The sequence below is a fragment of the Leuresthes tenuis genome, unplaced genomic scaffold, assembly GCF_036924035.1.
Source record: "Leuresthes tenuis unplaced genomic scaffold, fLeuTen1.0.hap1 SCAF_13, whole genome shotgun sequence".
Classification (NCBI taxonomy): Eukaryota; Metazoa; Chordata; class Actinopteri; order Atheriniformes; family Atherinopsidae; genus Leuresthes; species Leuresthes tenuis.
Window position 1 is genome coordinate 9,015,097 of NW_027325367.1, and position 25,971 is coordinate 9,041,067.

The window sequence follows — 25,971 nt, forward strand, 5'->3', positions numbered from 1 at the left end:
GTATGATATTCATGGTTCATTAATAGTCTGTTTATGTTTTTGCTGACAATAGAAATAGAAACATGAAAATGACCAGAAAATTGCTTTGTTATCAATACAGTGAGAACCAGACCAGCACATCAGCATTTTCTACAGGAAGAGCTATTCCACATTGAAGCACAACACACCAGAGAATTCAACACAGGTCATAGGACTGGCGAGTGTGCAGCCATCTGCGAAGAAGCCCGTGCACACCTTCTGATAACGAACGACATTTACATCACGTCATATGGATCCCATTGGACTCTCGTGTGCTCTCGGATGTGCAAAGTACACTATCTTGTTCACGTTTTTCTTTTTTTGCTTGGCTTAATTACTTTTTATGCAAATTGTAACTCATTTTACATCAAAGTTAGCTTCATTTTTGGACTGTGTCCCTCTCCTACAAAATAGCATCATATGGTATGACATAAGTACCACATATAGGAGTGGTGGGTTAACTGCTAAGCTGCTGGGTTCAGGTTATGAAGAAACATATATGACTGCACAGGAAAGGTTTAATAGATTTTTGGACTGTCTGCTGGAATTTCGAGTTAACAGAAGTCAGATGTGACCATACATTAAAGTCCCTGTGAAATCAAATTCAGTGCTCTGCTCAACACATCTCCAAAGAGGCAGCATCCAAACATACATACTCCAAACATAAAAGACTGGTTTTGAAGATATTCTTAGAGTTTCCAGGAAATCGATAAGCTTTTTCACATATTTTGAATTTGTCGCAGAGCTTATGTGGTATGTGGCGTGGCGCCTGATCAGGCTAGAGGAGCTGACCAATCAAAGCAGAGTGGGGCTTTTCAGGAGGAGGTTGGCCACCATGCATTCGCTGCATAAATAGGCCAAAGCACTCACTATTTCATGATTTTATTTTTAAAAGGTTTATTTAAAAGGTGCTGCCACAATGAAGAACTTGTTTTTTTTACCAATACTTTTTCTTTGAAAAAGGATTGTAACTGGCCTGAGTTAGATCCTGTTTTTCATAAATCTGATATCAGTCAATTTGCCATCACATATCTGACTGTGAAGTGTTGATCAAACATATCAATATTGCCACATCACTTTCTAAATGACACTGAAATGGCCTGAGTGAACGCAGATAGTGTGCAGATAATCAGACAAAAAAAAAACTAAGAAATATTCTTACATGGGTCTACCATTTAGGACAGTTTAAAAGTAATGTATAAAAAGTTGTGTCCTGATTCCAGACGCCATTCAGTGGAAATGTTTGGTATTTTTGGGAAAGTGAAAAAAAGAGATCTGAGAGCTGTTCTGTCCTATCTTCTTGTTTTTTCTTCAACAATCAAAAGCTGCACTGTCACCAATTCCTGCAGCAAGTTCTCATCTGAAATACTGATTTGACCTAATCCCTGTTTCTGTTTCACTGATCAGAGGAGATCAAGAGTGAATCTGATACCTGAAACTGTTTCTATGTCATTAATGTAAAATTGTCCTTTCACATCTATTTAATGAAACATCTTTTTAAAACTTCTCGTAAACACGCAGAAACTAATAAACACAATGTCGCAATTTGCTGATGCAGGTGTCAGATTCATGAACTTGAAACAGTTACCAGAATCACACTCAGCGGTCATCGCCGACAGGATCTTTTTCACCTTTGCCAGAAGATAGAGGATCGATACTCACAGGACGCAGTGAAGCTTCTGCATCATCGTAGCTTCCTCTCCTCATGGCTGCAATTCCACAATCTGCACGGTCCATGCTGGCGTCTCCGAGTGAGCCCTCAACCCCCTGCTGTCCTGAACCGTAGTCTGTGTAGTCAGTTCTCAGTTTCCGAAGTAGTGAAGAGTGGTTTGCCTCCCAGTTCGAGGGCTCTGCTGATAGAGCCGGGGGGTACTTTCAAAATGACACCCTCCATTCTGCAAAACAGCCTCTACTAAGTGGTGCTAATGAGAGTTTAAACAATGGAGGCCTGGCTGGCACAAAAAAAAAGAGGAGAGGGTTTGTTTCTGTTTTTTTGCCTGACCTGGACCTGCAGTGCCACTCTAATCCCAGCTACCAACCAACACTCCAGCATCGTCAGCCCCCATAACAAAACCCTCTTCAGTCATCCCTCCCTCCATGTTTGCATCTCTGCCTGTGCAGTTACGCTCCACTGGGGCGGCGTCCTCACATAATGAGATCGCCATGCATCCCATTACGGCCTGCCACTGCTAATGAGGGTCAACTGACGTCACAGTCTGTACCTCCAGAAAACATGGTCCCACAGATCAGCTCTATGTCCCTCGTATACACCGCTCAGGTGCACACAGGTAGATGTAACCCTCAGCTCTAAATGTTTGTGGATGATTTATGTGAAAAATCATCATTCTGCTTGTCATTTAGCCTCCTTGTGTCATGCTTGTGTGTTTCCCACTTGAGTGTCTTTCTGTTGGTGAGCAAATAGATTCAATTTTAATTTTTGTCAAAAGACTTGTAGCAGAGTATCTAGAAGAAGACCAAAAGAGGAATAGTTTGGTAAAAAAAAAATTTATTCATAAAGCAACCCTGAATCTTTGAGCCAGGGCGACCAATCACAGTCGAGCCAAAGACCCACCTCCTGTCCCACTTCTCATGCAAACAAATCAACCATAAAGGATGTTTTTCACTCTGATGTTCCAAAAAGGAGACATAGCCTGTTAAAAATCCCAGCTGAAAGATTATTCTTGTAAGCAGTAGCAGAGCTGTGGTAAAGTTTGACTTGCATTATGTCAGAGGACATATGGTTTAGGATCAAGTCCTACTTATGTTGGAGGCTGGGGGATGTATGTACGTCGAACAACAAGACCAGCTGAAACTTTTCTTACTACCATTTGAAAAAAATAGTTCCCTCTCAACATTTATTCAACTATATCTAAAACATAGTGCTATTTGGCATTATCATTCTGGCAATCCAGTCCTCAGGAAAGTTTCCCTTTTTCCATAGCGGTTGCTGCTCATCTACAAAAAAAAACATTGTCCTCATTGCCTGTCTCTGTCCCTCTTTGTTTATTCTCAAGTTAATAAAAAAAATAGAAAAAACAGAAGCGTCTCAGCCACACTCATGAAAGTCTTTGGAACCAAGTGTGAAGATCAGCTTTATCAACCAATAAATATGGGCTAATTAGGAGGTTGGCTTGGGCAGAGGATGGGTGTTACACACTGACAGACCCATGTTCCACTATAACAGGAAACTACCTAACTCACATTGTTTTATGTTTGATATGGCTGTTTTAATCTGTCATGGGTCCTGCTGCTGTTGTCTGTTCCTTTTTTATTTTTTATTTTTTTACATTTTCTTTTGTTTCATTAAGGACTAAAGCCACTTGGCAAAGGCTAGAAAATAACATACCTGATTAAGATGAGGACAAAGAATAGCTGGGCTCAGCAGGGCATTACATACCCACTTTAGAGAAAATTAATTTAGACAAAGTCCACTAACCCTGACTTGATTGTTGCACATGAATGTCACCAAAACCTTTGCCTCCACTCATTTAAAAGACAAGTGTAGTGATACTGTATCATAAGTCCAAGATGGACTACCTAATCCATTCTATATGAATCCTCATTTCACCTGGTCTGCAATTGTTTGAAGCAGACACGAAAACTCCAGCACGGAAACATTCAAACAAACAGCACCTTTGCCCTTTTGTTGTCAGAATTTTTAGTTGGCTCTGATCCTGGAGGCCTCAATTCAGTGTTGTTTGGAGAAGTTAATGGTTTCCGTGCAATTGTCAAAAGCGCAGCATGGAGCCAAGTCAGACTAAGCCTCTGTTTTCGTGACTGTTTTGATCTTGGCTGTGTGTTGACAGTGATGAGCTGCTCTTATTCTACAGAAATACTGAATTACTGTCACTGGAGCAATTTGTGCAGCTTCACTGTATTGTCATTAATGGATCTACTTTGAGGCATTTGTGAGTGAGGGTGTATTTTCAGTGGCAATGATGGACTGTTGTGCTTGTGGGTTGTATTTGTCAGTGAAAACTATTCAAAACATAGACTTAGGGGCCTCTTTGCAAAGCTTTGTCATGTTTAGATGCAGATTTTTCTTTCAGAGTTCAAAGATTTGGTAGATTGATAAAGGCACAGCGCTACTTTTGATGTGTGACAGGTGCCTGTCCCTGTCTTTTATGGCATCATTGTAAAGTATGTGTCACCGCAGTGACATTTTTTGATAAAGCCCTCTGGCAAGCTGATAATGGGAAAAGCAATTAAAGTTTTGCAGCTGATTCGGAAGATGGAGGAAACACTGTGTTGCTTTGTGGCTTCACTCATCAATGTAGTCTATTGTCAAGAGGTTACATCATCAGCAACACATTCACAAAAGCCTGTCTAAACATCTCAGTGCTCATCTTTAAAGGCCCTCCACAGAAACATTCAGACACAGTATGTACTGTGTAACCAGGAATTTAAGGTGGAGCTTTGATCCCACAAAAATGAAATGTCTCTGTCACGTTCACCTTCTCGATTCAGTTGGTTTGTTTTGCCACCGTATATGTGTGGGCATGTGATCTCTTCACTCATGGATGTGTTAGCCCTGGGAAAAAAATATTAGTCGTAGTCTCAAGGTAAGCTTCATGAAGAGGTTTGCTAGCTGATTATGTCTGACAGATGCCAGTTCACTCTCCTGACTTTGAAATCGTGCTGCTGGTGACATGAAAGTTGTTTGTGAATGAAGAAAATCTGGAAGGAAACTTCTGTTTATATCATGCTTTATATCATTGTCCTCAAACTTTGCAAAATGTAAAAACTTAGAGACATATTTACTGTAATATGAACTGTGATGCCTACGAAACCTGATCAGATCTTAACCATAGAGTTTCTATAATGAATATACTGAGCAACATACTTTCCTGTCATCTTATTTTCAAGGCATACTGTTGGTTTTTAAGGCTTTCTTTCAGTTGGAAACATATTATGTAAGTGGTGACAATGACTAAAATAGGACAGTCAATGGCAACATGGACAAAAACATGAAGCTGAAAGAATATATAAAGCTAATTAAATTCTGAACTGTTTTGTTAATATGGGGACAATCCACATCAGTTGTTCTGACATGGCACTTTACATACAGAGAAGTGACAGTTTTGCCTTGAGCAGCACTTGGTGACATTTGGGAAAATAAACTCTGTTTAAACAGGAAGAGGCGTCCAGCAGAACCAAGTGTGCAACTCAACTCGGTGGGTTGAGGGGTCAGCAAGAAGAAGAGAAGAACAAAAACAGAAAGAGAGACAGAGAACAAACAATAAACACAAAGATGTAGGTTGGTACGGTCTGTAGCAGCAGATCAGAAGTTTTTACAAGTAGATACAATTTTACTTGTAAAGATGCTAATGAAATCACTACAGAGACCTAAAAGAGTATGTGGTTCAAAACAGCTGTTGGCATTTTTATATGTATCTAAATGCGTGTCATTGCACACCATCTACTATAAAGTTCTGAGGTAATCAGAAAGTTATGCGTATAAATTATATGCAAAAGTATGCCTGAAGTGGGGTGTGTCATCATGTTAAATGATTAGCAAACATACATTTTATTAATTTATATTGTGCTCAGGTATAACCATGTGGACAACTGAACCTTAATGAATATATATGACAGTTGATGCCTAAGATAAGAAAATATAATTTAAAGAAAGATAACACAAACACACTTTTCAATTAATTTTATAATGAAGACCAAAAACTGAACTGAGTAAATAGCATCATGAAACATCACACATCATTTCTGTTCCATTCATCCTCCATATTTTCTGCCAATATTTGAAATGGATTGTGGACTGAGTTGTATCTGGTAATTCTTCTTTATCTGCGGTGATCTGTGATGTTTCTCTCCTCTCTCTCTCTTTATGCCAGTCTTTGTGCATCTGCTGTTCTCAGTCACATGTCTGAGCTTTTTCACAGCTTTCTTAACGTGTCTTTTTCATTTTTGCATTTGCATTTAACTAACTAAAGTTCAGCAGTGATCAGTAGTGGGTGTACAAAGTCAGTTTCGTATGTTCATACTTCCTGAAGTGACAACGTCATTCATCTGTCTATTCTAGATAAAAATATCAATTCAAGTACCAGTTTAATGGTTTCAAGAGGTGTTCTGTGTACAGCGGGTGAGTCTATTTCCAGTTTCATTAAATCACGAAAACGCGTATAATTCCAACGAGATCCGTGTTTTAATAAAGGACAACTTTTAAAATTGTGTTATAAAAAATAAATAACATACACCATGATGGAAATGATACACTTATATCTGTTACTTCAGCATGCTGTTAGAACATAAAGGGACTAAACAACAGAGCAACAACATAAATAACAAAAACACAAGGTGAAGGCATAATTCACTTAAAGAAAATCTATAAATAAAACAGAAAGCAATTTTTCCTGATTCTCTTTATCTAATAACAATATAGACCAAAAGGTAAAAAAATAAGAACTGACTGTTCAAATACATCATCAAAAAAAAAGTATTTGGCTCAAAGTCGTGTTTCTGCAATTCAACAGACTCACTACCTGGATTTCATCTTCATTTCATCAAGATCTGAAATCAGCCGTGTGGGGACGCTGAGCCTCTCAAGTTTTAATTCAATTTCACGGAAATCCATTCCACACTTACTGAGACTGTGACAGACCCACGCTGCTACTGCAATAAAACACCTGTTGATGACATCAGCCTAACTTTGCTGTCAAGCTGAGCAAAGAAATTAAAACTTGATCTCTCAGAGAACCTACTTCTTTGTCACAGTCATGTCACGCAAGTTGTGCTCGTTATCATGCACAGTTGTCTTTCTGCATGATCAGACTTAACACTATAAGACACAAACTAAAGTAGATTACCATACTCTAACTCACTCCCAAATACAAATTGTTATCTATAAACTCAATAATCTAAAAAACCAGCAGCATGAGCCCTGATTAATTCCTGAGTGTTTGGTGAAACCACTCAGGAGAAGATTTTTAACTTGATGGCAGTGTGGATTTGAACTGCGGTGCCTTTAAATCGCCGTGCCTCCAACCCTGTAAAAACAGGCAAAGAGCTCATATGGAGACAGGCTGGTAGTCCTTGGCAGGCTGGTTATCCATGACAGCGGGGGTGTTCTTCGATGTGGACCCCCAGCAGGCAAACACCTGCCTGACAGGGACACGGCTGCTGCTGGTGTGGCTTGCTTTACTTTTGGGCTTGTTCCTGCTGTGGGTTCTGTCTGGGGGCAAACCAAAGTTCTTCTTTTGGACACAGCCTCGTTCCTGGAGCTGAATGTGGATGGGATGAGGGGCTTGGTGGCCTGTTGAAATGTGCACCCCAACTCGATTTCCCCCCAGTTTGTGGTAGGACGACAGAAGAAGGCAGCGCAGCTCCCGCTGGAAGGTTTTGTTAAAGTAGAAGTAGATGAATGGGTTGTAGATGTGGGAGCTTTTGGCAAAGAGGGCAGGTAAAACGAAACCCTCCGGAGCCATGTACCGGGGCTCCTTGTGGAAAATGAAGAGGAAGGAAACAACTGCGTATGGGGCCCAGGCGATCACAAACCCCAAACTGATGCAGAAAAACATCTGGAAGCGGAAGTCACAGAGTAGAGAGGAAACTTTGCATTAGAAACAGAAAATGGATGAATCATCTCATATGATGCTTGTTAGAGGTTTCCAAGGAGATTATCCTCTTTAAAAAAAACACTTCAGTAGTCATGTGGTCGAGCTGCCTAAAAATGTCATGCTTACTTTTGCTTGGTGACTACGGATGACAAATTGCATCATGTGATAATGATGGCCCTGTACAGAGATATGACCACAGCTTAGAATTGTTTCATTCTGTTTTAAGCAGCCAATCAGCTATTCTCACCTATTTTTTGCTTTTGAACATAACCACATTCTTTTGTACCTTCTATGACTTACTTTAAACCAGTGATAAGATGCATTTATGAGAGACATTCTGTTGTTTTTTGTACAGCAGCTGCTCCTACAGGAGGGGAATTTATTTGTGCTGGTGGCTAAAACTTACCAATGACCCCTAAACGCCTCACATGTAAGAAGTGACGGTTTGATAAAATATGAAGACTGCTCAACCAAATGAGAACTGCTGATAAAATCCATCCTGTTGTCGGCACAGTTCCGGTGTAAAACTTCTCCGTCTCCGTGTTATTACGGAATGAAGCTGCAGGTTCCTTCAGTATCTTTCCTGAATTGGTTGCTGATTAGATTCCAGCTTTTAATAGTTTAATTATTGAAGTGCAACAAAAAGGAAAAAATTCAGACAGCATAATTAGGAACTTTGAACACATTTAGGCCCTCTCGAAGGCTTTTTAGGCTGCTGGCTGTCATCTTTGGCATTCTTATCAGAAGCCTCACCAGTAGCTGAGCTAGTTGTTTTATGGGTTTCCAGCTAAATTAAATACTTATTTGCCCCATAGTCTAAAGATTATGCTTCAAGTGTCACATCAAGTTGTCAAAGAGTCAGGAGCAGATCAAACTTCTCACCATGGAGATTCGCTTTTCAGCGTGACGCAGGTTGTTGCTGATTCCTCTTGCAGACAGCGAGTAGGAGAAGCGGGACACTTTGTAGAGGATCCGACCCTGTGACATCACAATGAGGAGGACGGGAACCAGCGTAAAGCCGGCGAAGGAGCAGATGACATAGAAGGCATCCTTCGCTGAGGTATGATAACCCCTCCAGGCGATGGTGCAGGATAGCCCGTAAGGCTCAGGGACGTACTCGCCCCAGCCGAACAAGGGGAAGCTGGACCACACCACAGAAACCAGCCAGATGACACAGCACATCAGGCGGATGTTGGCTCCTTTTAGCCACACAGCTGTGTGACGAAACAAAACCTGGAGTTACAGACCTGTAGAAATTCAAGGCTTTAAGGAAAAGTGTGACCATTTAGGAAACTCTTATTCTCTTTCGCCAGGATAAAGAATACTACTTTCATGTCTCACAACAGAAGCAGCATGTCTGACTGTGCAAAGGTAGATACTGTAAATAACACAGAACTAAGTATAGTGAAAAAAACTGTTTTGAGGGCTCCCAAGAAAATTCTAACACTCACTGTTTGCCAAGCTGTAGCAGGTCTTCATGTAGCGGATAATACTGATGGCAGTGATGGTGAACATGCCGCAAAGGCCAAAGATGTAGCAGCCCAGGCCGTAGTAAACACAGGTGATGTTTTCTCCCAGCCACACATGGTGGAAGGAGGACAGAATGGAGAGTGGGTAGAAGCAGATGCAGCAGAGGAAGTCGACCACCGCCAGGTTGATGCACAACAGCTCCGATCCCACCATCTTCTTCCTCCTACGGTAACAGATCACCAGCACCAGCCCATTGCCCAGAACAGAGAGCAGAACTGCACAGCACAGGAGAAGACCAAAAGTCAACAAACACTCACTTTTATTCCTAAATTTACCCTGCACTCGTTTATTTTTTCGGTCCCTTGGATGAAGCCCAACTGTTAACCCAAAATGGAATTATTGATTTAATTTCATGCTGATTTACAATCATCCAAACACAAAGCTGTATTTTTATGCGGTTGGACTTCAGTGTTATAAAGAGAGCAACAGCTCAGAAGAATGATACATGTGAAAATAATAACAGTTAAGATGCTATAATGATTTTGTCTTCAGGTAAAAGTGATAAAGTTGGACATAGCTTCAATGTCAGTGAGGTTTTTCAGTCATTCATTCAACAAAATTGAAAAAAAAAAAAGGGAAAAACATCATTTTGTAAAAAACATACATTTCTAAAAAACTGTGCTCCAACTTTCAAAACCCTTCATTTCTTTTATTTGAGCCTTTACTTGGCGGTTTATACAAATAACTGTAATATATAAATAACTGCAGGTGAACATTAAAGTTCTGCTTTGCTGAAAGAAATGCAGAAAAAACTGCATTCAATTTAGGTTTCAGACGTACTGGAACCCCTTATTCTCCGTTTTCACTACATATATATATATACATAAGCTGTGACATATAAGTGGCTTTTTTAAGCCTTTAAAATGTTTTGAGGCAAGTCAGAAGCAGCGAAAAGTTCATACCCACAAAGAGGATGGCCAGTCCCACACATATGTCAGCAGCTGGGGTCAGTTTGGAGGAGAACACAGAGATGGTTCTGTTGTCATCGGAGGAGTTCAGAGGCATCTGTGCTGTGGCAGCTAAAGTCCAGACTTGTCTGTCAAGGAGGGATGTCTACAAGGAGGCTGACTTTCTTTTATGCAGGAGGTGGGAATGTCACCATGGTAACATGAAGCACGAGGTCTGCTGAGAACACGAATGATGTGACATGATCCGGAAACTCGACTGGTGTGAGGGAAGGACTCACAGCTTCAGTGAGTATGCAGTCCCAAAAGCGATAAATGACACTGAAACAGGCAATCTGATGAGTGGGAACAACCAAAAAATAGTTGATTAGAAAAATAGAGATTATTTTGGACTCCTCTAAAAGTCTTATAGCCTCCGTTTACTTTTAATCTTCTGATAGTCTATGCCCAAAAAAAAAACTGGGGGCTAGGAATGAATAAGAATCCTACTGTCTTGGGTGCAAGTGTCTTACGATCTATCGTCAGGACTATTGCGTCTGTCCTTATCATAAAGCAAACCACAAAATGATTTTTTAATGCATAAAACTGTACATACTGATATTCTGACAATTCAATTCAGTTTTATTTATATAGTGCAAAATTACAACAAATGTCATCTCAAGGCACTTAAATAATAAAGTCCAACAGATCATGGCAGTTTTTTTTAAGGGGTCTTTGAAGTTAAGTATTTTCAAGGCCAACATAATTAGTTATTTTGCATTACAGTTTGCAAAACTCCACTGATCAAGAGGAAATAGAACGTGTTTCATGAGGCAATTGCTTCAGTGGTGTGCAGTTGTTGTCTGACAACTCCTGTCTGATGTTTCTGTTGTTTAAAAGATAAAGGAGACCTATAAAGTTTTATCTTATTCTATCTTCGAACAGAAAAAATATCTACAACTAAAGTCTCAAGTTTAAAGGCCTGAACAGGAACCATCTTAAAATATTTCACAAATTACTAAAATCATATAAGGCTATTTATCTACTCAACTAATCAACTAAAAAGTCCAGTTTTTTTTCTTTTCTTTTTGACGTGTTTAGATGAATTTTGGATATTATCGCAGCTATTCTTGCTGCACTTGCGTTTTTCTTACACAAGTGAACTCGATCTCAGATTCTTTCCCATTACAGAAAGCATATGCACAAGTCTGGACAGTTACTCTTCCGGGAGACATTCATGCTCCTCTAAATTCATTCTGCACAGAGCAACAAGAACAAAGAGTGGTGCAGAAGATGAGAACTGACAACCACAAAGCCCTGATCCCAGTCAGCCAGCCAGTTGGGGGGCATGTAAAGATGGAGAGAAGACACAGAGACAAGTTTAATTCACAGAACCATGGAAAAAAAAAAAAAAAAAAAAAACTCTATATGCTTGGATTAAACTCATAGGTAAAGAAGCTTGAATTATGAATGAAGGGAACTGAAGGCTGCTTTGATTTTAAACTGAAAATTATTCATCAAACATTTTTTTTTTAAAGCATCCTCACTTGATTGTATATGAACTAAACTACATAAGGAAATGTATTTGTCACAAACCAACTACCAGTTATTTTTTAAACCGCTGTGTGAGATGTGCGCAGACGGCCACAATGAAACATGGGAGGAAAAAAAACGGATAACTTTGCACCACCTGCTGACCGTAATGATGTACTGCAGTTCACACACAAAAAAAAGAGACGGGTAGTTACACTTTGAGTAGAAAGATAAAGTAGACTTTATTTGATGGTGAAACCTAACTAAGCTCTGTGATTACAAAACAGGTTCCCCATGTAGTTTCTTTAAAGTTCACAGAGGCTGGAATGCTGTACTGACAGAAAGGCATCAGAAAAGACTGGACCTAACAGATGAACTGAACAGAGCAGACACTGAGGTTCAGAGGGAACACCTGCCAATTTCTAAAAGCGCTCAGGAGTTGTTCCTATGATCTCTGGCAGTCAGAGTTAATGACCACATTTATCAGCTCTCAACATCCGAAAACGTCATAAAGTCTGCAGAGCGGAAACAGCAAACGGGCGTCGATGATCAAGAGTGCTCGTCTCTACTGGGTTTTCTGGAGAGATTCCCTTGGTATCACAGAGGGCCTCGTTAGGGAATTAAAAGTTACACTAAATGCCAGACAAGTGCTAAGACAAGTTGAAGTTTTTGCTCTTTCGCTCTGAAAACCATTATGCTTCTTTAACCACTGACTGCACTTTCCTGAACCACAGAAACATTACGCTGTACATAGAATCTGAAGCTGAGTGGCATTTCCCTTTAAATAGCCTCCAAATGTAACATATACACAACAAACATACACTCAACTACATCCTGCATCCCATGACTGTATAATTCAAAATAATAGCCTTGACAATATTCTGAAAAAAAATTGTTTTTTCCCCCTCTTTTTTTTTTGTTTTCAGATCAGCTGTTTTAAAGGAATAATTCATCTTTTTGGTAAATATTTGCTTTCCTGCAGATAATTACCCAAACGTGTGTTTTAGTTCAGCACGATTCATTGCTTTTGTCTTTCCAGGAGTCCAACACAGAGCCCCTTTAAAAAAATACAGTGTTTGTGTGGATTAAAAACGATTCGGTGTGTTAATTAGTGCACTTTGAAGAATACTCTATGTGGAAACTTTTTTAAAATCTCAGTATAACGCCAGGCAAGCTGACCTTTGTTGGCAGACATAAAGTTCCGATTACTTCCCAAAATGCTGAACTATTCCTTTAAGTAAAAAAGAAAAAAAAATAACACTTCATTCTCTGAAAGCCCTTTCTCAATACTTTAGTGTGATATCTGTATAAATGTAGGCAATTTACTGTATTAGCTTCATGTTTTCACCCAGATGAAAAAATATTTACCAACACCTGAAACAGAAAAAGTTGAAAAAATATGACATTTACCTTAATTGTTAAATTGCAATCTAACGCAGAGTCACTTCCAGAGCTCTCACTCCATATACAGGATTAGTTTATCGTTTTTTGGCCATGTTTCTCTCCGTCTATCAGGAGGTGATTGCCTCAAGGCTCCTCACATCAGTCCTTTTTTGTATATAAATGGGTCTCTCTATAAATATATATGGGTTTCTGTATGTAAATGGGTCTGGTCCAATCTGCACAAAACGCTCCCAACATCAGAGTTCCCTCCTCTCTCAACATTTGCACCCAGGTGTTGGCAGCAACAAGGAAAAGCACATTAAAAATAGACGTCTTTAAATAGCTATTCAGCTTTTCTAAGTGCAGCACAATCGGAAACATTAAATTCAAGTCATCATTTTCTCCCCCCTGCGTATATCATACATTGAATATAACCACAAAAATCATCATCAGTTAAGAAACTAAAGGTGAAAGGATACATCTTTGATCAGACAGATAAACAATATACTGCAGCCACACTGTAACATCAAAAAATAGTCTTAAGTTGAATTTTTTTTTTTTTTTCCTGCCAAAGAACTGCTGGCGTTTCTATGTCACTAAGTAGATTCAATATACTGCTGAGGTGTAATTTGTGTTGTTACATCTCCGTTAATTCTCCCCTGACGGTCCTGAACTCATGTCAAACCGTTGTGGAATCGAACACTGGCTTCCGCTGTCATTTGGCACTCTCGCTGGCTGCCACAGTGACGTCAGGACCTTTGTCGCTCGTGTCGACGGCAGCAGCGTCAGCGCTGTTGTCCTGGATGTCATTGTTGTTATTACTATTGTTGTTGTTGTTGTTGTTTTGGATACTTGGGAGCCCGTGGCTGTTGTTCTGGACCGGAGCAGCGTTGCTGAGCTTCAGCTCATCCAGGTTCTTCCACAGCTCGTCTCTCTCCTGCTCCTTCTTCTTCTCTCTGGAAAAAACATTTTTATGATGATGCGACGTGAATAAAACCAACAAATTCTGTCACACTTGTAGAATTTTACCATGATTAACAACCTCCATCGAGGCCTAGTTAAGGGCACAAGTATGAAAATCTTCACTTCAGATGTCTTTGCTGAATCTAAGCAGAAACACCTCAGAACCTCATGCATGAATTCATCTCCTAAACAGACCAAATCTGTAAGCAAACAATGTAGCAAATGTGCCCGACAGCGCTAAAAGAGAGCCGAGAGGCTGCACCACGTTTGTTCATGCACTACCTGGATGGATTTCATTCAGTCACAAAAACAAAGGTGTAATGGAGCTCATTAACGTTGACACGTGTTGTATTAACAGGCTCTTTGAGAGACAAACAAATGCTCAAACCGAATTCCAGGAAAGAATTCCTGAAAGAGCACCTCAGTGCAAACATCTGAGGTTAGGTTTTAGATTCAAACCGCATACCTTTAAGACATTTCCTTTCTAAAAATAAGACCAACATACAAAAGCAGAGCCCTGAATCAACAGGGCAGTTCAATCATCTCCACTTTCCATGAAGAAACCGTTTGGTGGCCCCGTGGATGCTCAACAGGAGGAGTGTTGGCCTTTCAAATAAATAGTTCTGGTAGAACGCGTTCGAAAGATTAAAGTCTGTTGCATCCAGACTGCTCAAACTGGCAGCTTCAGATATTGTCTGAATCAGCAGGGCGTATCTGTCCGAGACAACCATCAACAGCTTTGAAATGATTAAAAAACACACGTCACTACTGCAGGTCTCACCACAGGTACCCAACTCGTGCTGGTCATTAGTTGTTAATGAAAGAAAAAGCCTCTCAGGAAAAGGGACAAGGAACACTGAACCAGAACCACTGTACTAAAGGAAGTATTTGCTAAAAAAGGAAGTTTTTCTGTATTTATGTTTTATCAACATAATCTGAGGCTTTTAACGGAATACGTTTGTGCATCTATTTTCATAAAATTAGTAACTTACCGCTGCCTGTCTGCTTTATAGGACGATGTCAGCTCATCAAACAGTGTGCAGTTCATCTCCATCAGGTTCTTCAACACATTGTACACCAGAGCTATGATTGTCCTGGAATGCAGCGCACACACAGACTTCAGTTTCTCAGTGAGGTCTCAATGCAACTCTTCACCCTTTAAAGTTCTATTTCCTTCTGAATAAGGAGCGATAAAATTATTCAGAGGTGTGTATTAGTTTCACCTCAAAGTCTGTGAGACAGGCTGCCGTCTTTTTGTCTTTGCTTGTAAACACAATCTTAAGGATTCATGACGGCAGCTTCTTACAGACAACACAAGAACTCTGTTCACACACCAATTACTTTGAGACTTTTGTACAGAATTTGGGTCGATTGATTCTTACTGATAATTCCAAGATAAGACTGAATGAATAGTGTGTGTGGTACTATAACATAATCTGAACACTTCTGTGGCAAACGTAGCTTCACCATCCCCTGCAGGGACATTACGTACGGGTTCCAGTGCTCTTTAGAGATTCTGTACAGGCTGCCGAACATGATGGGAAGGATCTTGTCGATGTTCTCCTCGATGAGGCTGAGAATGTACTCATTATTCCAGAAGTACAGCGCTCGCTCTGCTACCTGTGAGGACACAGACAGTTAAAGAGCCCAGTGGGAATTGGGGTTACTCTGACTGATGACAGAGATATATGAAAAGGAAATAGGGTGATGACAAAAGGCCGGTCCAGGATAAATATAAAGCAAAAGGGTCACAAAAAGGCTCTATTTTATGTGAAAGTGATGGCATCACTTTCCAGTTGTTGGTATTTTAAGTGCACTAACAGTAAAAGTTTATGTAGTCCTTCAACTGATGGAAACTTGTTTTGAATATTAACAAATAAATCCCAGCTCTTCATGAGCTTAAAAGTCAAATCAAAGCCAGTGAATCTTTCAATAATCATTGCTTTTCAAGGCTCTAAGTTTGAGTCAGCAACTACAAACCCCTTCTGACTGAAGGACGACCCCTCCAGCTGACGCTGCTGTAAAAAATGTGTTTTTTCTCTTGCATCCTAATGTTGAAGGATGTGCTACTGTTTACAATAGCTACATGTAATTAGACTAAAGTATTCGAGGCAAGACAAACTATGTGTTTGTTTTGAGCGTACCTGAAAATGTGGGTTGGCCACACATTTAGAGATCTGCTTGAACAACGGCTCCTGGATTTTTTTAAACTGCGTTGGTTCAATGACATCCAGAATCTCTTCAATTTCGCCCAGGTACATCACCTGATTGGGCGAGAAGTGCAACATTTTGAAATGCGGCCTACTGCAGGCACACTTATAAGCAAACAGGGTATTTATAGAAACGCAGAATACCTCTTTCTGGCTGCATGTTTTAGGCCAGAACTTCAGCAGGCCGCGGATCACCTGTGGACACAACAGATAAATTCCTCACATATGCTCGTTTGAGTGGGTGGTTTCTAGCATCTACTACAAAATCCTCTGCAGTGTAGACTAATCTTGCGCTTAAGGCTCTATGCTTTGAGTGGGAGTAAGGATTGGGGGGAAAAAAAAAAGAAGTACCGGCTCTGTGAGCGTGGGATCCTTCTCCAGGAACTGGACCACACAGTAAGCGAGCTGAGGGGAACGGAGGGAAAAATGTATATGAAAGAAACACAAATACTGCAAAATAGAAAGACGGCAACAAAAGTTATATTAATAAATATGCATGTGGAGTTAAAAAAAAAAAGACTAAAATGAACAAAACTATGAAATAAAATAAAATATAACAAATTACTGAACCATGGAGTTTTGTTTCCACGCCACCAGAGGGTGCTACAGTACAAAGTTACATCACAGCTGCTCAATTCTGCTGAGACATTCCTCATAAACAGCTGTATTCTTCAGCAGTCTGACATTTTATGTGCAACGCGAGAAATTAAAGATATCTTCCAAACAAATGTCAAGAGTATTATGATACAAGCTATGCAGCAAAATTCTGAAAATAAAGAGTTTTCTTCTACCTGTGCATGAAAAAAGGCCAATCCCTTAGCTGTGTGCAACGGGATGAGCACCTTCATCAGGAACTGCTTGTGCTCCGCCTTCAGAGGCAACGCAAACCCGTTGATGATGCTGTTAACGGAGAAACATTGTCAGATTACATAGAACAGGCAGAGTGGCATCATATCAGACCTGAGAACAGATCTGAGATTACCACATCACTTGAGAAACAAAGCATTTTGTGTAAACCGGCTTAAGACCTCAAACTCAGGTCTGCACACAGAGTGTAAACTGAAAAAGTATCAAAACACTTAAAGATACTGGTGAATAATCTGATAAAAGAGGTTTTTTTTCTTGTTGACAATATGTGATAAAATGTTGGAAAACACTGCATATTCTGTATAATATGTGTGTACCCACATACAGCAAAGTGACATACTATTATAGTCTTACTCACATCAACAGATGGAGAGATTAGGAGAGAGCAGTAAAGGCCTCATTAGCACAGCTACTAATTATCTGTATTTTCATAAGAGTCGGATACCATCTACATATAAACTTGTACCACTACTTGGAATTTAGTATCAAAATCCAAACTCCACCCTTTCTTCTTTAACTTTAATCTCTCTGTAATAATGAAAATTTAAATTTCAACACAGCTTTGATGAGAAATGATAATTCAACAAAAGCAATGCTGTGCTGCACAAAATGATGTAAATCTTTGAGATTACCAGAAATGCATCCCGAGTAAACATATGTGCCAAATCTTTCACATCCTGAAGAGGAAGAAGTCTGTCTTCTAAGAGATGTTCTTTATTTTTTCCTCATTAGATGCAGGAAATTCTGATTTGCCATCATTACATACACCATCAGCAGCTCTGCTGATTACTACAGTAAACTTTTTAACTTTGGTGAAAAGAAGCCCAAACAGGCAACAGCTCTTACGTTAGTCTCTGAAAAGCAGACAAAACTCAGAGAAATGGACCAACAGTGAAACCTGGGTTTTTACAACCTGGACCAGTTCAACATGACTTGTTACGAGGGGCTTTTAGCGGGATCAGTACCAACTGTTTGTGGCCGAACGGCAGTTGAGGGAAATCTAATCTAATCACGAACGTCTCGGTCAGCTTGGTGATCGGTAGTCTGTTTGCTGTGTGTGCTAGTGAGAGCTCCCAGGCTTCTCACCACGTAATAATGTGCTTGAAGGGTTAAGCAGACCCTGCTAAATAAAGGGGTGGAGTCCAGTCTGTTGGGTTGATGTGAACGGAGGGGCAAATTCATGGTGGGAAAAGGAGCTGTTGCAGTTTTAAACCAAATATGACTAAATTATGTTATTCTCCGACTATAACGGCTGCAGCCTGCAAACGTTGACATTACATTTAGCTCAGAAGCTAAAAGGAACCAATCAATGAATCGATGAACTACATTTTTAGTTTAAAACTGGATTTATTTACTCACCTTCCCAGAATCTCCAGCAGTTCAGCAACACCATTGAAGTGTTCAGTTTCATATATGAACCTGAAACAAGGATGAAAACACTCAATACAACTCAAGGTGTGGAGCGCACTAATCAGAACAAACGAGTCAAACCTGCCGACAGTTATGGCTTTATTCGAAATATGGTTGTTTGTTATTTTAGGAATTGAGAAGTTGTAAACATTTTACGACAGATATAAAAAGTTTGCAGGAAACAGGAATCACCTGCATGTTCGAACTGTGGACAGTGACCAACTGTATGGACAATTTAAACATACCGAGCTGCAGACCAAAAAGTAAATGCAACTTAATGATCCATACACTATTCACCCTGTTTGGGAAAGCATGTCCATTGAGCTGTGCAGCGCTGCTATGTACAGACAGAGCCTGACAACTGAGGCACTATTTTTAACCTCAGAGGCAGATGGTCAGAATAGGCGCACCCGCTTTGTCGCCTCGCCTGTTGGAAACGACATCAAGTGTCCCCCTGTTGCAATCATCAAAATCTCACTGTCACACAACAACAGGAGCAGTTAAGCTGCGCCACGCCGCTGCTTAAAGTAAATGAAGCCTCTGACTGAACACTTTTACTGTGACCCTATTTAAAAAAAAGAAAATGGGGGCGAATCGGACCAGAAACTTTACACCAGAGCTGATAAGAAGCTGGTGAAGAGCCGTGAAGTTTAACAAGTCTAATTTCCCTAAAGTTAAAATCTCCAGAGCAAACTTCACACGAGTAAAGATTAGGATGAGCTTTAGTATTTAATGTTGTGTAACTCTGGTGTTTGCATGAAGGTAATGCATTATGGAAAAGACGGCATGTTTACGGTATAATGGCTGCGCGTTTCTGCCACCAGGGGCCAAAAATACAAAAAATTAAAAATAGCTTTGAGTCGACGGGATGTTTGTCCTAATGTCAGTGCAAGCAAAATAAGTACCATCTCATAAATGAGGCAGCACACATATGGAAGCTGTTGTGGGCTCTGCCTTTGACCTGTCAGCACGGTTCAGTCCTGTGATCTGTGCTCTGGTTTGGAAAACACTGCCCCCCCCCTTTTTTGGATCATCCCAAGTAAATTTACTCACTGGGTCATCTAGGGGTTAAGTCCCAAAGTAAGTGACTGAGTTAGAGGCAGCGAAAGCAACAAGCCACCCATGACAGTAGATTGTTCACACAACACCCACTTGTTTGACATTTGATTTCCAGTTTTTAGGTTTCTGTCTTACAAGACATGCGTTTTAAATAAACAAATATAAACAAAAAAAAAAGACATCAAGCATGTTTCCTGGCTGTTCGCTCACCGCAGGAAAATGTTATTGATCTGCTTCCTGATGAAGGCTCGTAAGCCCAGAAACTTTCCGTAAATCCGATGCAGGATAGTCTTCAGGAAGTCCCTCTCCCTTGGGTCCTCACTGTCAAACAGCTCCAGCAGCTGTGCAGACACGGAGAAGAAATAATAAGATGAATAAAGAATCGCTTTCAGTCCAGTGACTGAAAAGGTATTTTCAGTAACTCACTAATACCAGTGACAGTGCTGTCGTTATACTACGAGTAGATTCTCATCATATTCTGTAGGATACAGTATGTTGCACCATAACATTTTGGAATACTTCCATTAAAAACTAACATATTCAGCGTTTTGCTTGTGGTTGCCGGGGCAGAAGACTTTAATGTCCTTCAAATAGAGTCACGTTGCTTGAGAAGGCTGCGTGTAACATTATCAATCACCTGTTGAGCTGAGGACAGACTACATGACTCAGTGAACACGCTGCCTTTGCTGTGTGTTGTAGCATAATGAGCCCGATATTACAGTTCAAACACACTCCTGACATCGGTGCCTTTTTTCTTTCATATCGCACGGAGGAGGGAACACGACAAAAAGGAGGATGAGACCTCAAATAGTGAAATATTGCTGAGATTAGACATTGTGATGGCAGTTTTCTCAGTACAGATCACCTTTACATCAACAGTAAAGATGATGAACACCAGACTTTTAAAAGGGAGTTTCCTTCTTCGGTTTTTCCAGATTAACACCCTCGATCAGAACTGCCCACCATGTTGAGTGACGGTTAGTGAACAGTAAAGTTGTGGGTCATCAGCACAACAATCACCTGACATACTCCACAAAGCTGAGAAGGGTCGTTTTCATTCCTCCCATGTTTATCTGTACAAATGATCCATATTGCCTTTTGATTTTCTATTTTTTTTTAAATACATAAATTAAAAAGGCTGGAACCACTCCAGTGTGCTGCAGCCGCTGTTATGTAGTCATCTGTGCAAATACGTGTGAATAATCAAGCATTGTTACACCAGCAACCCACACCTTATCCGACGTACACACAGTACTTGAGCGTGAGCGCTCAATAATATAAACAGGTTTGAAACCCCCGGCACAAAGCAGCTATTTGCAGTACAACATTATGAGTCATCATTAGAATACAGTTGAGAGCAGCGAAGTCGTAGAGTTTGAAAGTAGTGCTTTTAGGCTCCAGTCAGCTTCAGGGTTTAGTGCTCATCTTCCACTAGCATGTCATCAGCACCTTGGTGACAGGGCCCACTGTCTATTTTTAACCCCGTGTGTATCCAGGAAAAAGGTTTTAACATGTTGGTGCGCACGCTTTTCTGCTGCTCTGCTCCTATTCGCTCAGCTGCTCCGAAGGCAGCATGTTTCTAATGCAGCTTATTCATATTTCCATGCAGTTTCACGGCTTTGCAGAGTCTTCAGCTCTATCTGAGAATCCATGTCAAACGTTGAGATGTGGACACACATCTGAGCACTTGTGAACCTTCCGTTTGTCCTCACAATTAAAAGGACTTCACCAGATGGACTGATGCATATAAACAGCAGCAAATTTTTACATCTGTCTGTCATCTCAGTAGCTTTCCCTGATCGATCTGGAGGAATCAGCACTGAGTGAAATGCCAGGAACCATCATGCACGCCTACTTCATGGACACCTTTTCTATCATCCTACCTATACTATACGCATTTTTCTATGCAATATTGGTCATTTTTGTAAGAGTGACAGATCAAAACATCAACAATGCTTGCGGTTTACATGCAAAGTTTGAAAGGTTACATGACCACTCCGATCAGCACCAAAGTTGATCAATGACGGCGAAATGGGATATGGACATTGGGCCAGACCATATTATGAAATGAAAGCTGCCACAGTGTAATAGCGACATGCTGGTTGTGCCCGAGGTGACATCAATATTCAATCACAATAGGACCAGAGTTCTCTCAGGAGCCTGATCAGCATCTAACAGAGTTTTCACATAAACAATCTCTCACTTTGGAGTTGTAGCCAAAATAAAAGATACATCAGTAAACTACATTTTATGGGTATGCATTTAGGTATGAAGGTACAATCATCTGCCTACAGGTGGTGGAATAAACATACTTTCATAGCGATGATGATAAAAACAAAACTGGCCAAAGAAATTGCTCTGGGACACACTTACAACTTCATATTGTATATATGAGAAATGACCGTTCAAAATATAAACAGTCATATCTCAAACAATATGACTTTCAAGTAAGAGAGCAGGTTTCTATTTCTGTCCAAAACCTCAGGCTCTCACTGACAGCGGATGGACAATGTCACATAAAAGGGTCAGCTGTGCTGCAACAGAGTTGGGTCCTTCCTGTCGCCGCTCTTCTTCCTTTGTTTCAGCTTGACAACGCATCATCTGAATAAAGGATAAAACTCGACAAAAAATGATTTTAAAAAAAGAAAGCTGATGTTTAAAGGCGGCCCTGTCAACTCTGCAGTGTAGTGTTTGAAAAGAGGCCACCCGAACACACTCTGCAAATGAAGCAGACTCCTTTGTAACTTCACACTCATTCATCTTACCTTGGTTTACTCAACTTGTCAAAACTGGGTAATAGGTAGGTTAAACACTGGCTACATTTACAGGGATAGCAATATTCTGATATAAATCATTTTAACCCATTCAGACCTCAGGGTTTGTTTAAAGAGGTTTCTGTAAAGCTTTCTCCTCAGCCTCTGAGAAAACAACAAACATGAAACAACTTTGGACTTATGTTTAGAAATATTAACCAGAATAAAGTCATATTCTGGTAAGCAATCATCAAATTAAGCCAACTGCTGCACGGCATAGTGCACTGTGGACCTTTTATTGTGCTGAGGGAGCAATGTGAGTAATGCTTCATGTCTTGAGAGATTCGGACCTAAAGAGAGCTTTGGATCTGGCTTTGAAAACAGAATGCATGGCGTAGGGGAGTTAATGTGGGAATGAGTCATTAATTGGACTACACCACAAAATATGTGGCTTTAACTGGAAGATGAATGGAATAAATCATCAACCGGAATATCGCTGTCCATATAAACACTGTTTTTCAGCAGAATACATCAGTATGAAGGAACATCCGTTAGATTTGGAAGATAAAAATTCCCAGAACTGGTTCTTCTGAAATGGTTGACTTTATACAGAGCCATGAGCTGGGATCCCACATGGCAACACACAAACTCCACTCCAATGACAAAAAAACAAAAAAATAAATAAATAAAAGTCTAAAATACACCCTGACCACGTGTCCCACCACATGTTCCACATATGCTGGTTTTCCCATGGTGAAGGCTGTTTTCTGCAACAGCTGTGCTGAGCACCAGTTGATCGAGTATCACCAGAGCAGTGAAAAAAAAACTGGTAGGACAGAAAAACAGACCAGATGAGGTGCACTCCTCCTCTGGCAAAGCTTCTCCCGTGGTATTCCCATGCTGTGTGAATAATGACAACTTAACTCGGCCTTCACTTCCTGCCTTCACTACTACCCAACCCTCCACCTTATTCTCTTTGCTCAAACTGCTTCTCTCCTGAAGAGTACACAAGAGGCAGCTATTTAAAGCTCCCCAACAACACGCTCGCATCATGGAAAGTCGGAACAGGCATCTCAGATGTGGCCCGACCAATATTCCAGGCCTTTTGGTGCACGTCCACCGCTGTTTCGTAAGAACTGAGGCGTTCCTACAGTAGGTGGGTACTGATCCAGGGCGGATAGAGGTGAGTCCCAGTGGATTAATAGTTTGATTCATCCAAAAAGAAAAAAATCAATCAAAAAAGTGTAAGCTGCTGAAGTATGGTAGTCAATAGTGCTGTTTTCACCATTTTCCCAAACTCCAATTAAACAATGAATCTTAAAGCTGAGGATACAGTTGCATAATAATAATTATTATTATGAAACAACTGAACAGTGATTTTCTACGTCAAAAAGGGCACAAACCTGTAGAACAAACTTCTGATCAATATGTCGCTTGGCAATACTGGGTTGGAAGTCTGGATTCTCCAAGAAGCGCAGCAGAAACTCGTAAACCAGCTGGAAGATGAAGAAAAACAAAAAAATAAATAGGAATACACAGTGTGTAACACAGTTCTATCAACTGAAGGGTTAGTGGGGCAGCAAAGCATCAGAGCCTTACTTGCATGTGAGGCCACGAAGCCTCCAGAGTGGGTTCGTCCTCTTCTGGGTCAAAATCTGGATTTTCACTTGGCGGAAGAGCCCGGAAAATATTGGTGCTGATCTGCAGGGAAAGCAAGAGGCTCAGACATTTCAAAAAGAAAACAAAACATGAGAACATGGAAGGAAATAGAGCTGGAAAATATAGTTACGAACGGATGTCCTGTACTTAAAAATGCCGTGACATCCTGGGTGGAATGCAGACTTTATGGGATGCACTTTAGAAAATATAACAAGAAAGACTGCATTTGCTTAAAAAGGGACTATTGTTAACCAGCTATATATTCAGTCTAACCACTTCTAACAGATGAGCTTTCGGTAGAGACGTTCAAATATGTTGCTGCAGTACAAATGGCTGCCATCCCCAGCTCTACCCTGCACTTTATCAACAAAATGTCACAGTTTATTCGTATATTTGCCAAACTTCTCACCTGAGGCACAGACACAGAACAGGTGTCTTAGTGTACTTTTTCAGCTGGTTACTGGGATGAGCCCAGAGTTAGAAATAACTAGTTGCAGAAAACCCAAAACAAACAAAAAAATAATTGGAAAAGAAATTGCTAATTGGAAAAGAAGACAACTTCTTTTTCTGGACTATTTCTGCGTATCTGAGAATGTTTAATAGTGTTACCAAAACAGAAAGGCAAAAAACCCATTACAGATTCTGCATCTGTCACAACTCCTCATTAAAATTCAGTACTGGAGACAATCACTGTAGACAGGTCACTGCCACCTCCATCCCACTGTGTTATTTTTAGTTAGGATAAATTTGAGAGACACACACACACACACACACACACACACACACACAGCTGCAGCAGGGGGAGCTGAAAAAAAGCCAGTATTAGGTGATTGGATGCACAACATCATACTGAAGTGATAAAGGTAACATCAAATTAACTATTGGCAGCTGGAAAACCCAGCTGACACTAATGGGAGAAGAAGGCGGCAAAGGAATTTTAAACCGTGACAGCAGCCCAAATTCTGACATGCTGAGAAGTCCACAGAGAAACTTTCCATCCGCGTAATTTCTGCACAAACAGGCAGCGCTGCTGATATGGAAAAAGGCATAAACATTAGCATGTGTGCTAGTAAAACACAACGAGCTGAAGCTTGCCGTTGCAAAAATGCTTACACTGATGACTGCTGTCAGATAAAGACGCAGTAGTGGTTTAAAAGCATAGAAGAGCAAATAGTCTAAGGCAAAATACCCAAACACGGTTAACCCCGTCTGTTCGACAGTTCTTCCCAACAGTGACACAACAGCTCGAGAAACTTCCCTTCAATCCCAACTTTGAAAGTCGATGAATGTTTTGCAAGTTCAATCTATTTGGGACTCATTCATTTGACTTTGGCTGCACAACCTAGAGCAATAATCAGTGTGAAGCTCCCGGCCACGGCAAACAACAGCTGCCTCTGACAACAGCTGCTTTAGTTTCTTAGCAACATCACAATGCACGCGTGCAGTTTACAAACTCAGATTCAAGTGGCCACTTCGTTCGTGACCTGGATTGTTTGAGAAGACCATTTTAAATGGCTGGATGTGTTCTGTAAGAATTATTCATTCACTGCGTGTTTTACAGGATGCATTGTGGCTGCTGCTCCTTAAAGTCACAATGATGGTCCTGGAACCATCCAAAGACGATGAGGCGACATTACACAATGCTCCGCTGGAAGTGTCCACGGAAAAAAAAGGGTAAACACAGCAACGATGCTAGGATTGCCATGACATTCAGATCATTTAGATTTGATTTTAGTCTGATTTTACCATCGGCTGAATAGAGAAGCCTGCTATTGTGCCGCTGTAGCCCATGTTCTTCAAGGATAAAGGGGTCCCTCAGCTCACCACTGTTACAGCAATAAGCTGTTATTTGCCTGCTTGTTTCCTTCCTGATACTTTAGAGAAGTCTGACACTGCAGAGCAGCTGTTTCCAGGCAAAAGGATATATCACGCAGTAACAAAACATCAAGCAGCTCAGCCATTATCTACTGAAATGGTAAGATCTAGCCGACTGCCTGTGGTGTTCAACCCAATTACTCCTTATGCGTTTAATTCAAAGGACACTTTGTGACAAAGATGTAATGAAGTCATACATTTAAGTATTAATTATGCAGCAGAAATTCTGGAAATCTGAAAACTGTAACACTATAAC

The 25,971-nt window shown here is 40.5% G+C and overlaps 2 protein-coding genes across 2 annotated transcripts in view; both read right to left on the bottom strand.

The window, feature by feature from the left end:
- Window positions 1-6,534: 6,534 nt before the first annotated feature.
- On the bottom strand, window positions 6,535-10,232 carry opn8c (opsin 8, group member c). Its single transcript, XM_072362394.1, has 4 exons — window positions 10,022-10,232; window positions 9,041-9,334; window positions 8,472-8,803; window positions 6,535-7,550 (listed from the first exon to the last, which is right to left on the bottom strand). The coding sequence occupies exons 1-4, from the start codon at window positions 10,122-10,124 to the stop codon at window positions 7,041-7,043; spliced, it is 1,239 nt and encodes a 412-aa protein (XP_072218495.1). The 5' UTR covers window positions 10,125-10,232; the 3' UTR covers window positions 6,535-7,040.
- A 1,527-nt stretch (window positions 10,233-11,759) lies between these two features.
- ppp2r5a (protein phosphatase 2, regulatory subunit B', alpha isoform) overlaps window positions 11,760-25,971 on the bottom strand; it is a 38,973-nt gene continuing 24,761 nt past the window's right edge. The window contains exons 3-13 of the mRNA XM_072362914.1: window positions 23,781-23,882; window positions 23,585-23,677; window positions 19,639-19,769; window positions 18,319-18,378; window positions 16,884-16,992; window positions 16,444-16,497; window positions 16,237-16,287; window positions 16,027-16,146; window positions 15,375-15,502; window positions 14,875-14,976; window positions 11,760-13,875 (exon numbers count right to left, since the gene is read on the bottom strand). Of these exons, the coding sequence (XP_072219015.1) occupies window positions 13,635-13,875; window positions 14,875-14,976; window positions 15,375-15,502; window positions 16,027-16,146; window positions 16,237-16,287; window positions 16,444-16,497; window positions 16,884-16,992; window positions 18,319-18,378; window positions 19,639-19,769; window positions 23,585-23,677; window positions 23,781-23,882 (1,191 nt within the window). The 3' untranslated portion in view covers window positions 11,760-13,634. The remainder of the gene's footprint in view (window positions 13,876-14,874; window positions 14,977-15,374; window positions 15,503-16,026; window positions 16,147-16,236; window positions 16,288-16,443; window positions 16,498-16,883; window positions 16,993-18,318; window positions 18,379-19,638; window positions 19,770-23,584; window positions 23,678-23,780; window positions 23,883-25,971) is intronic.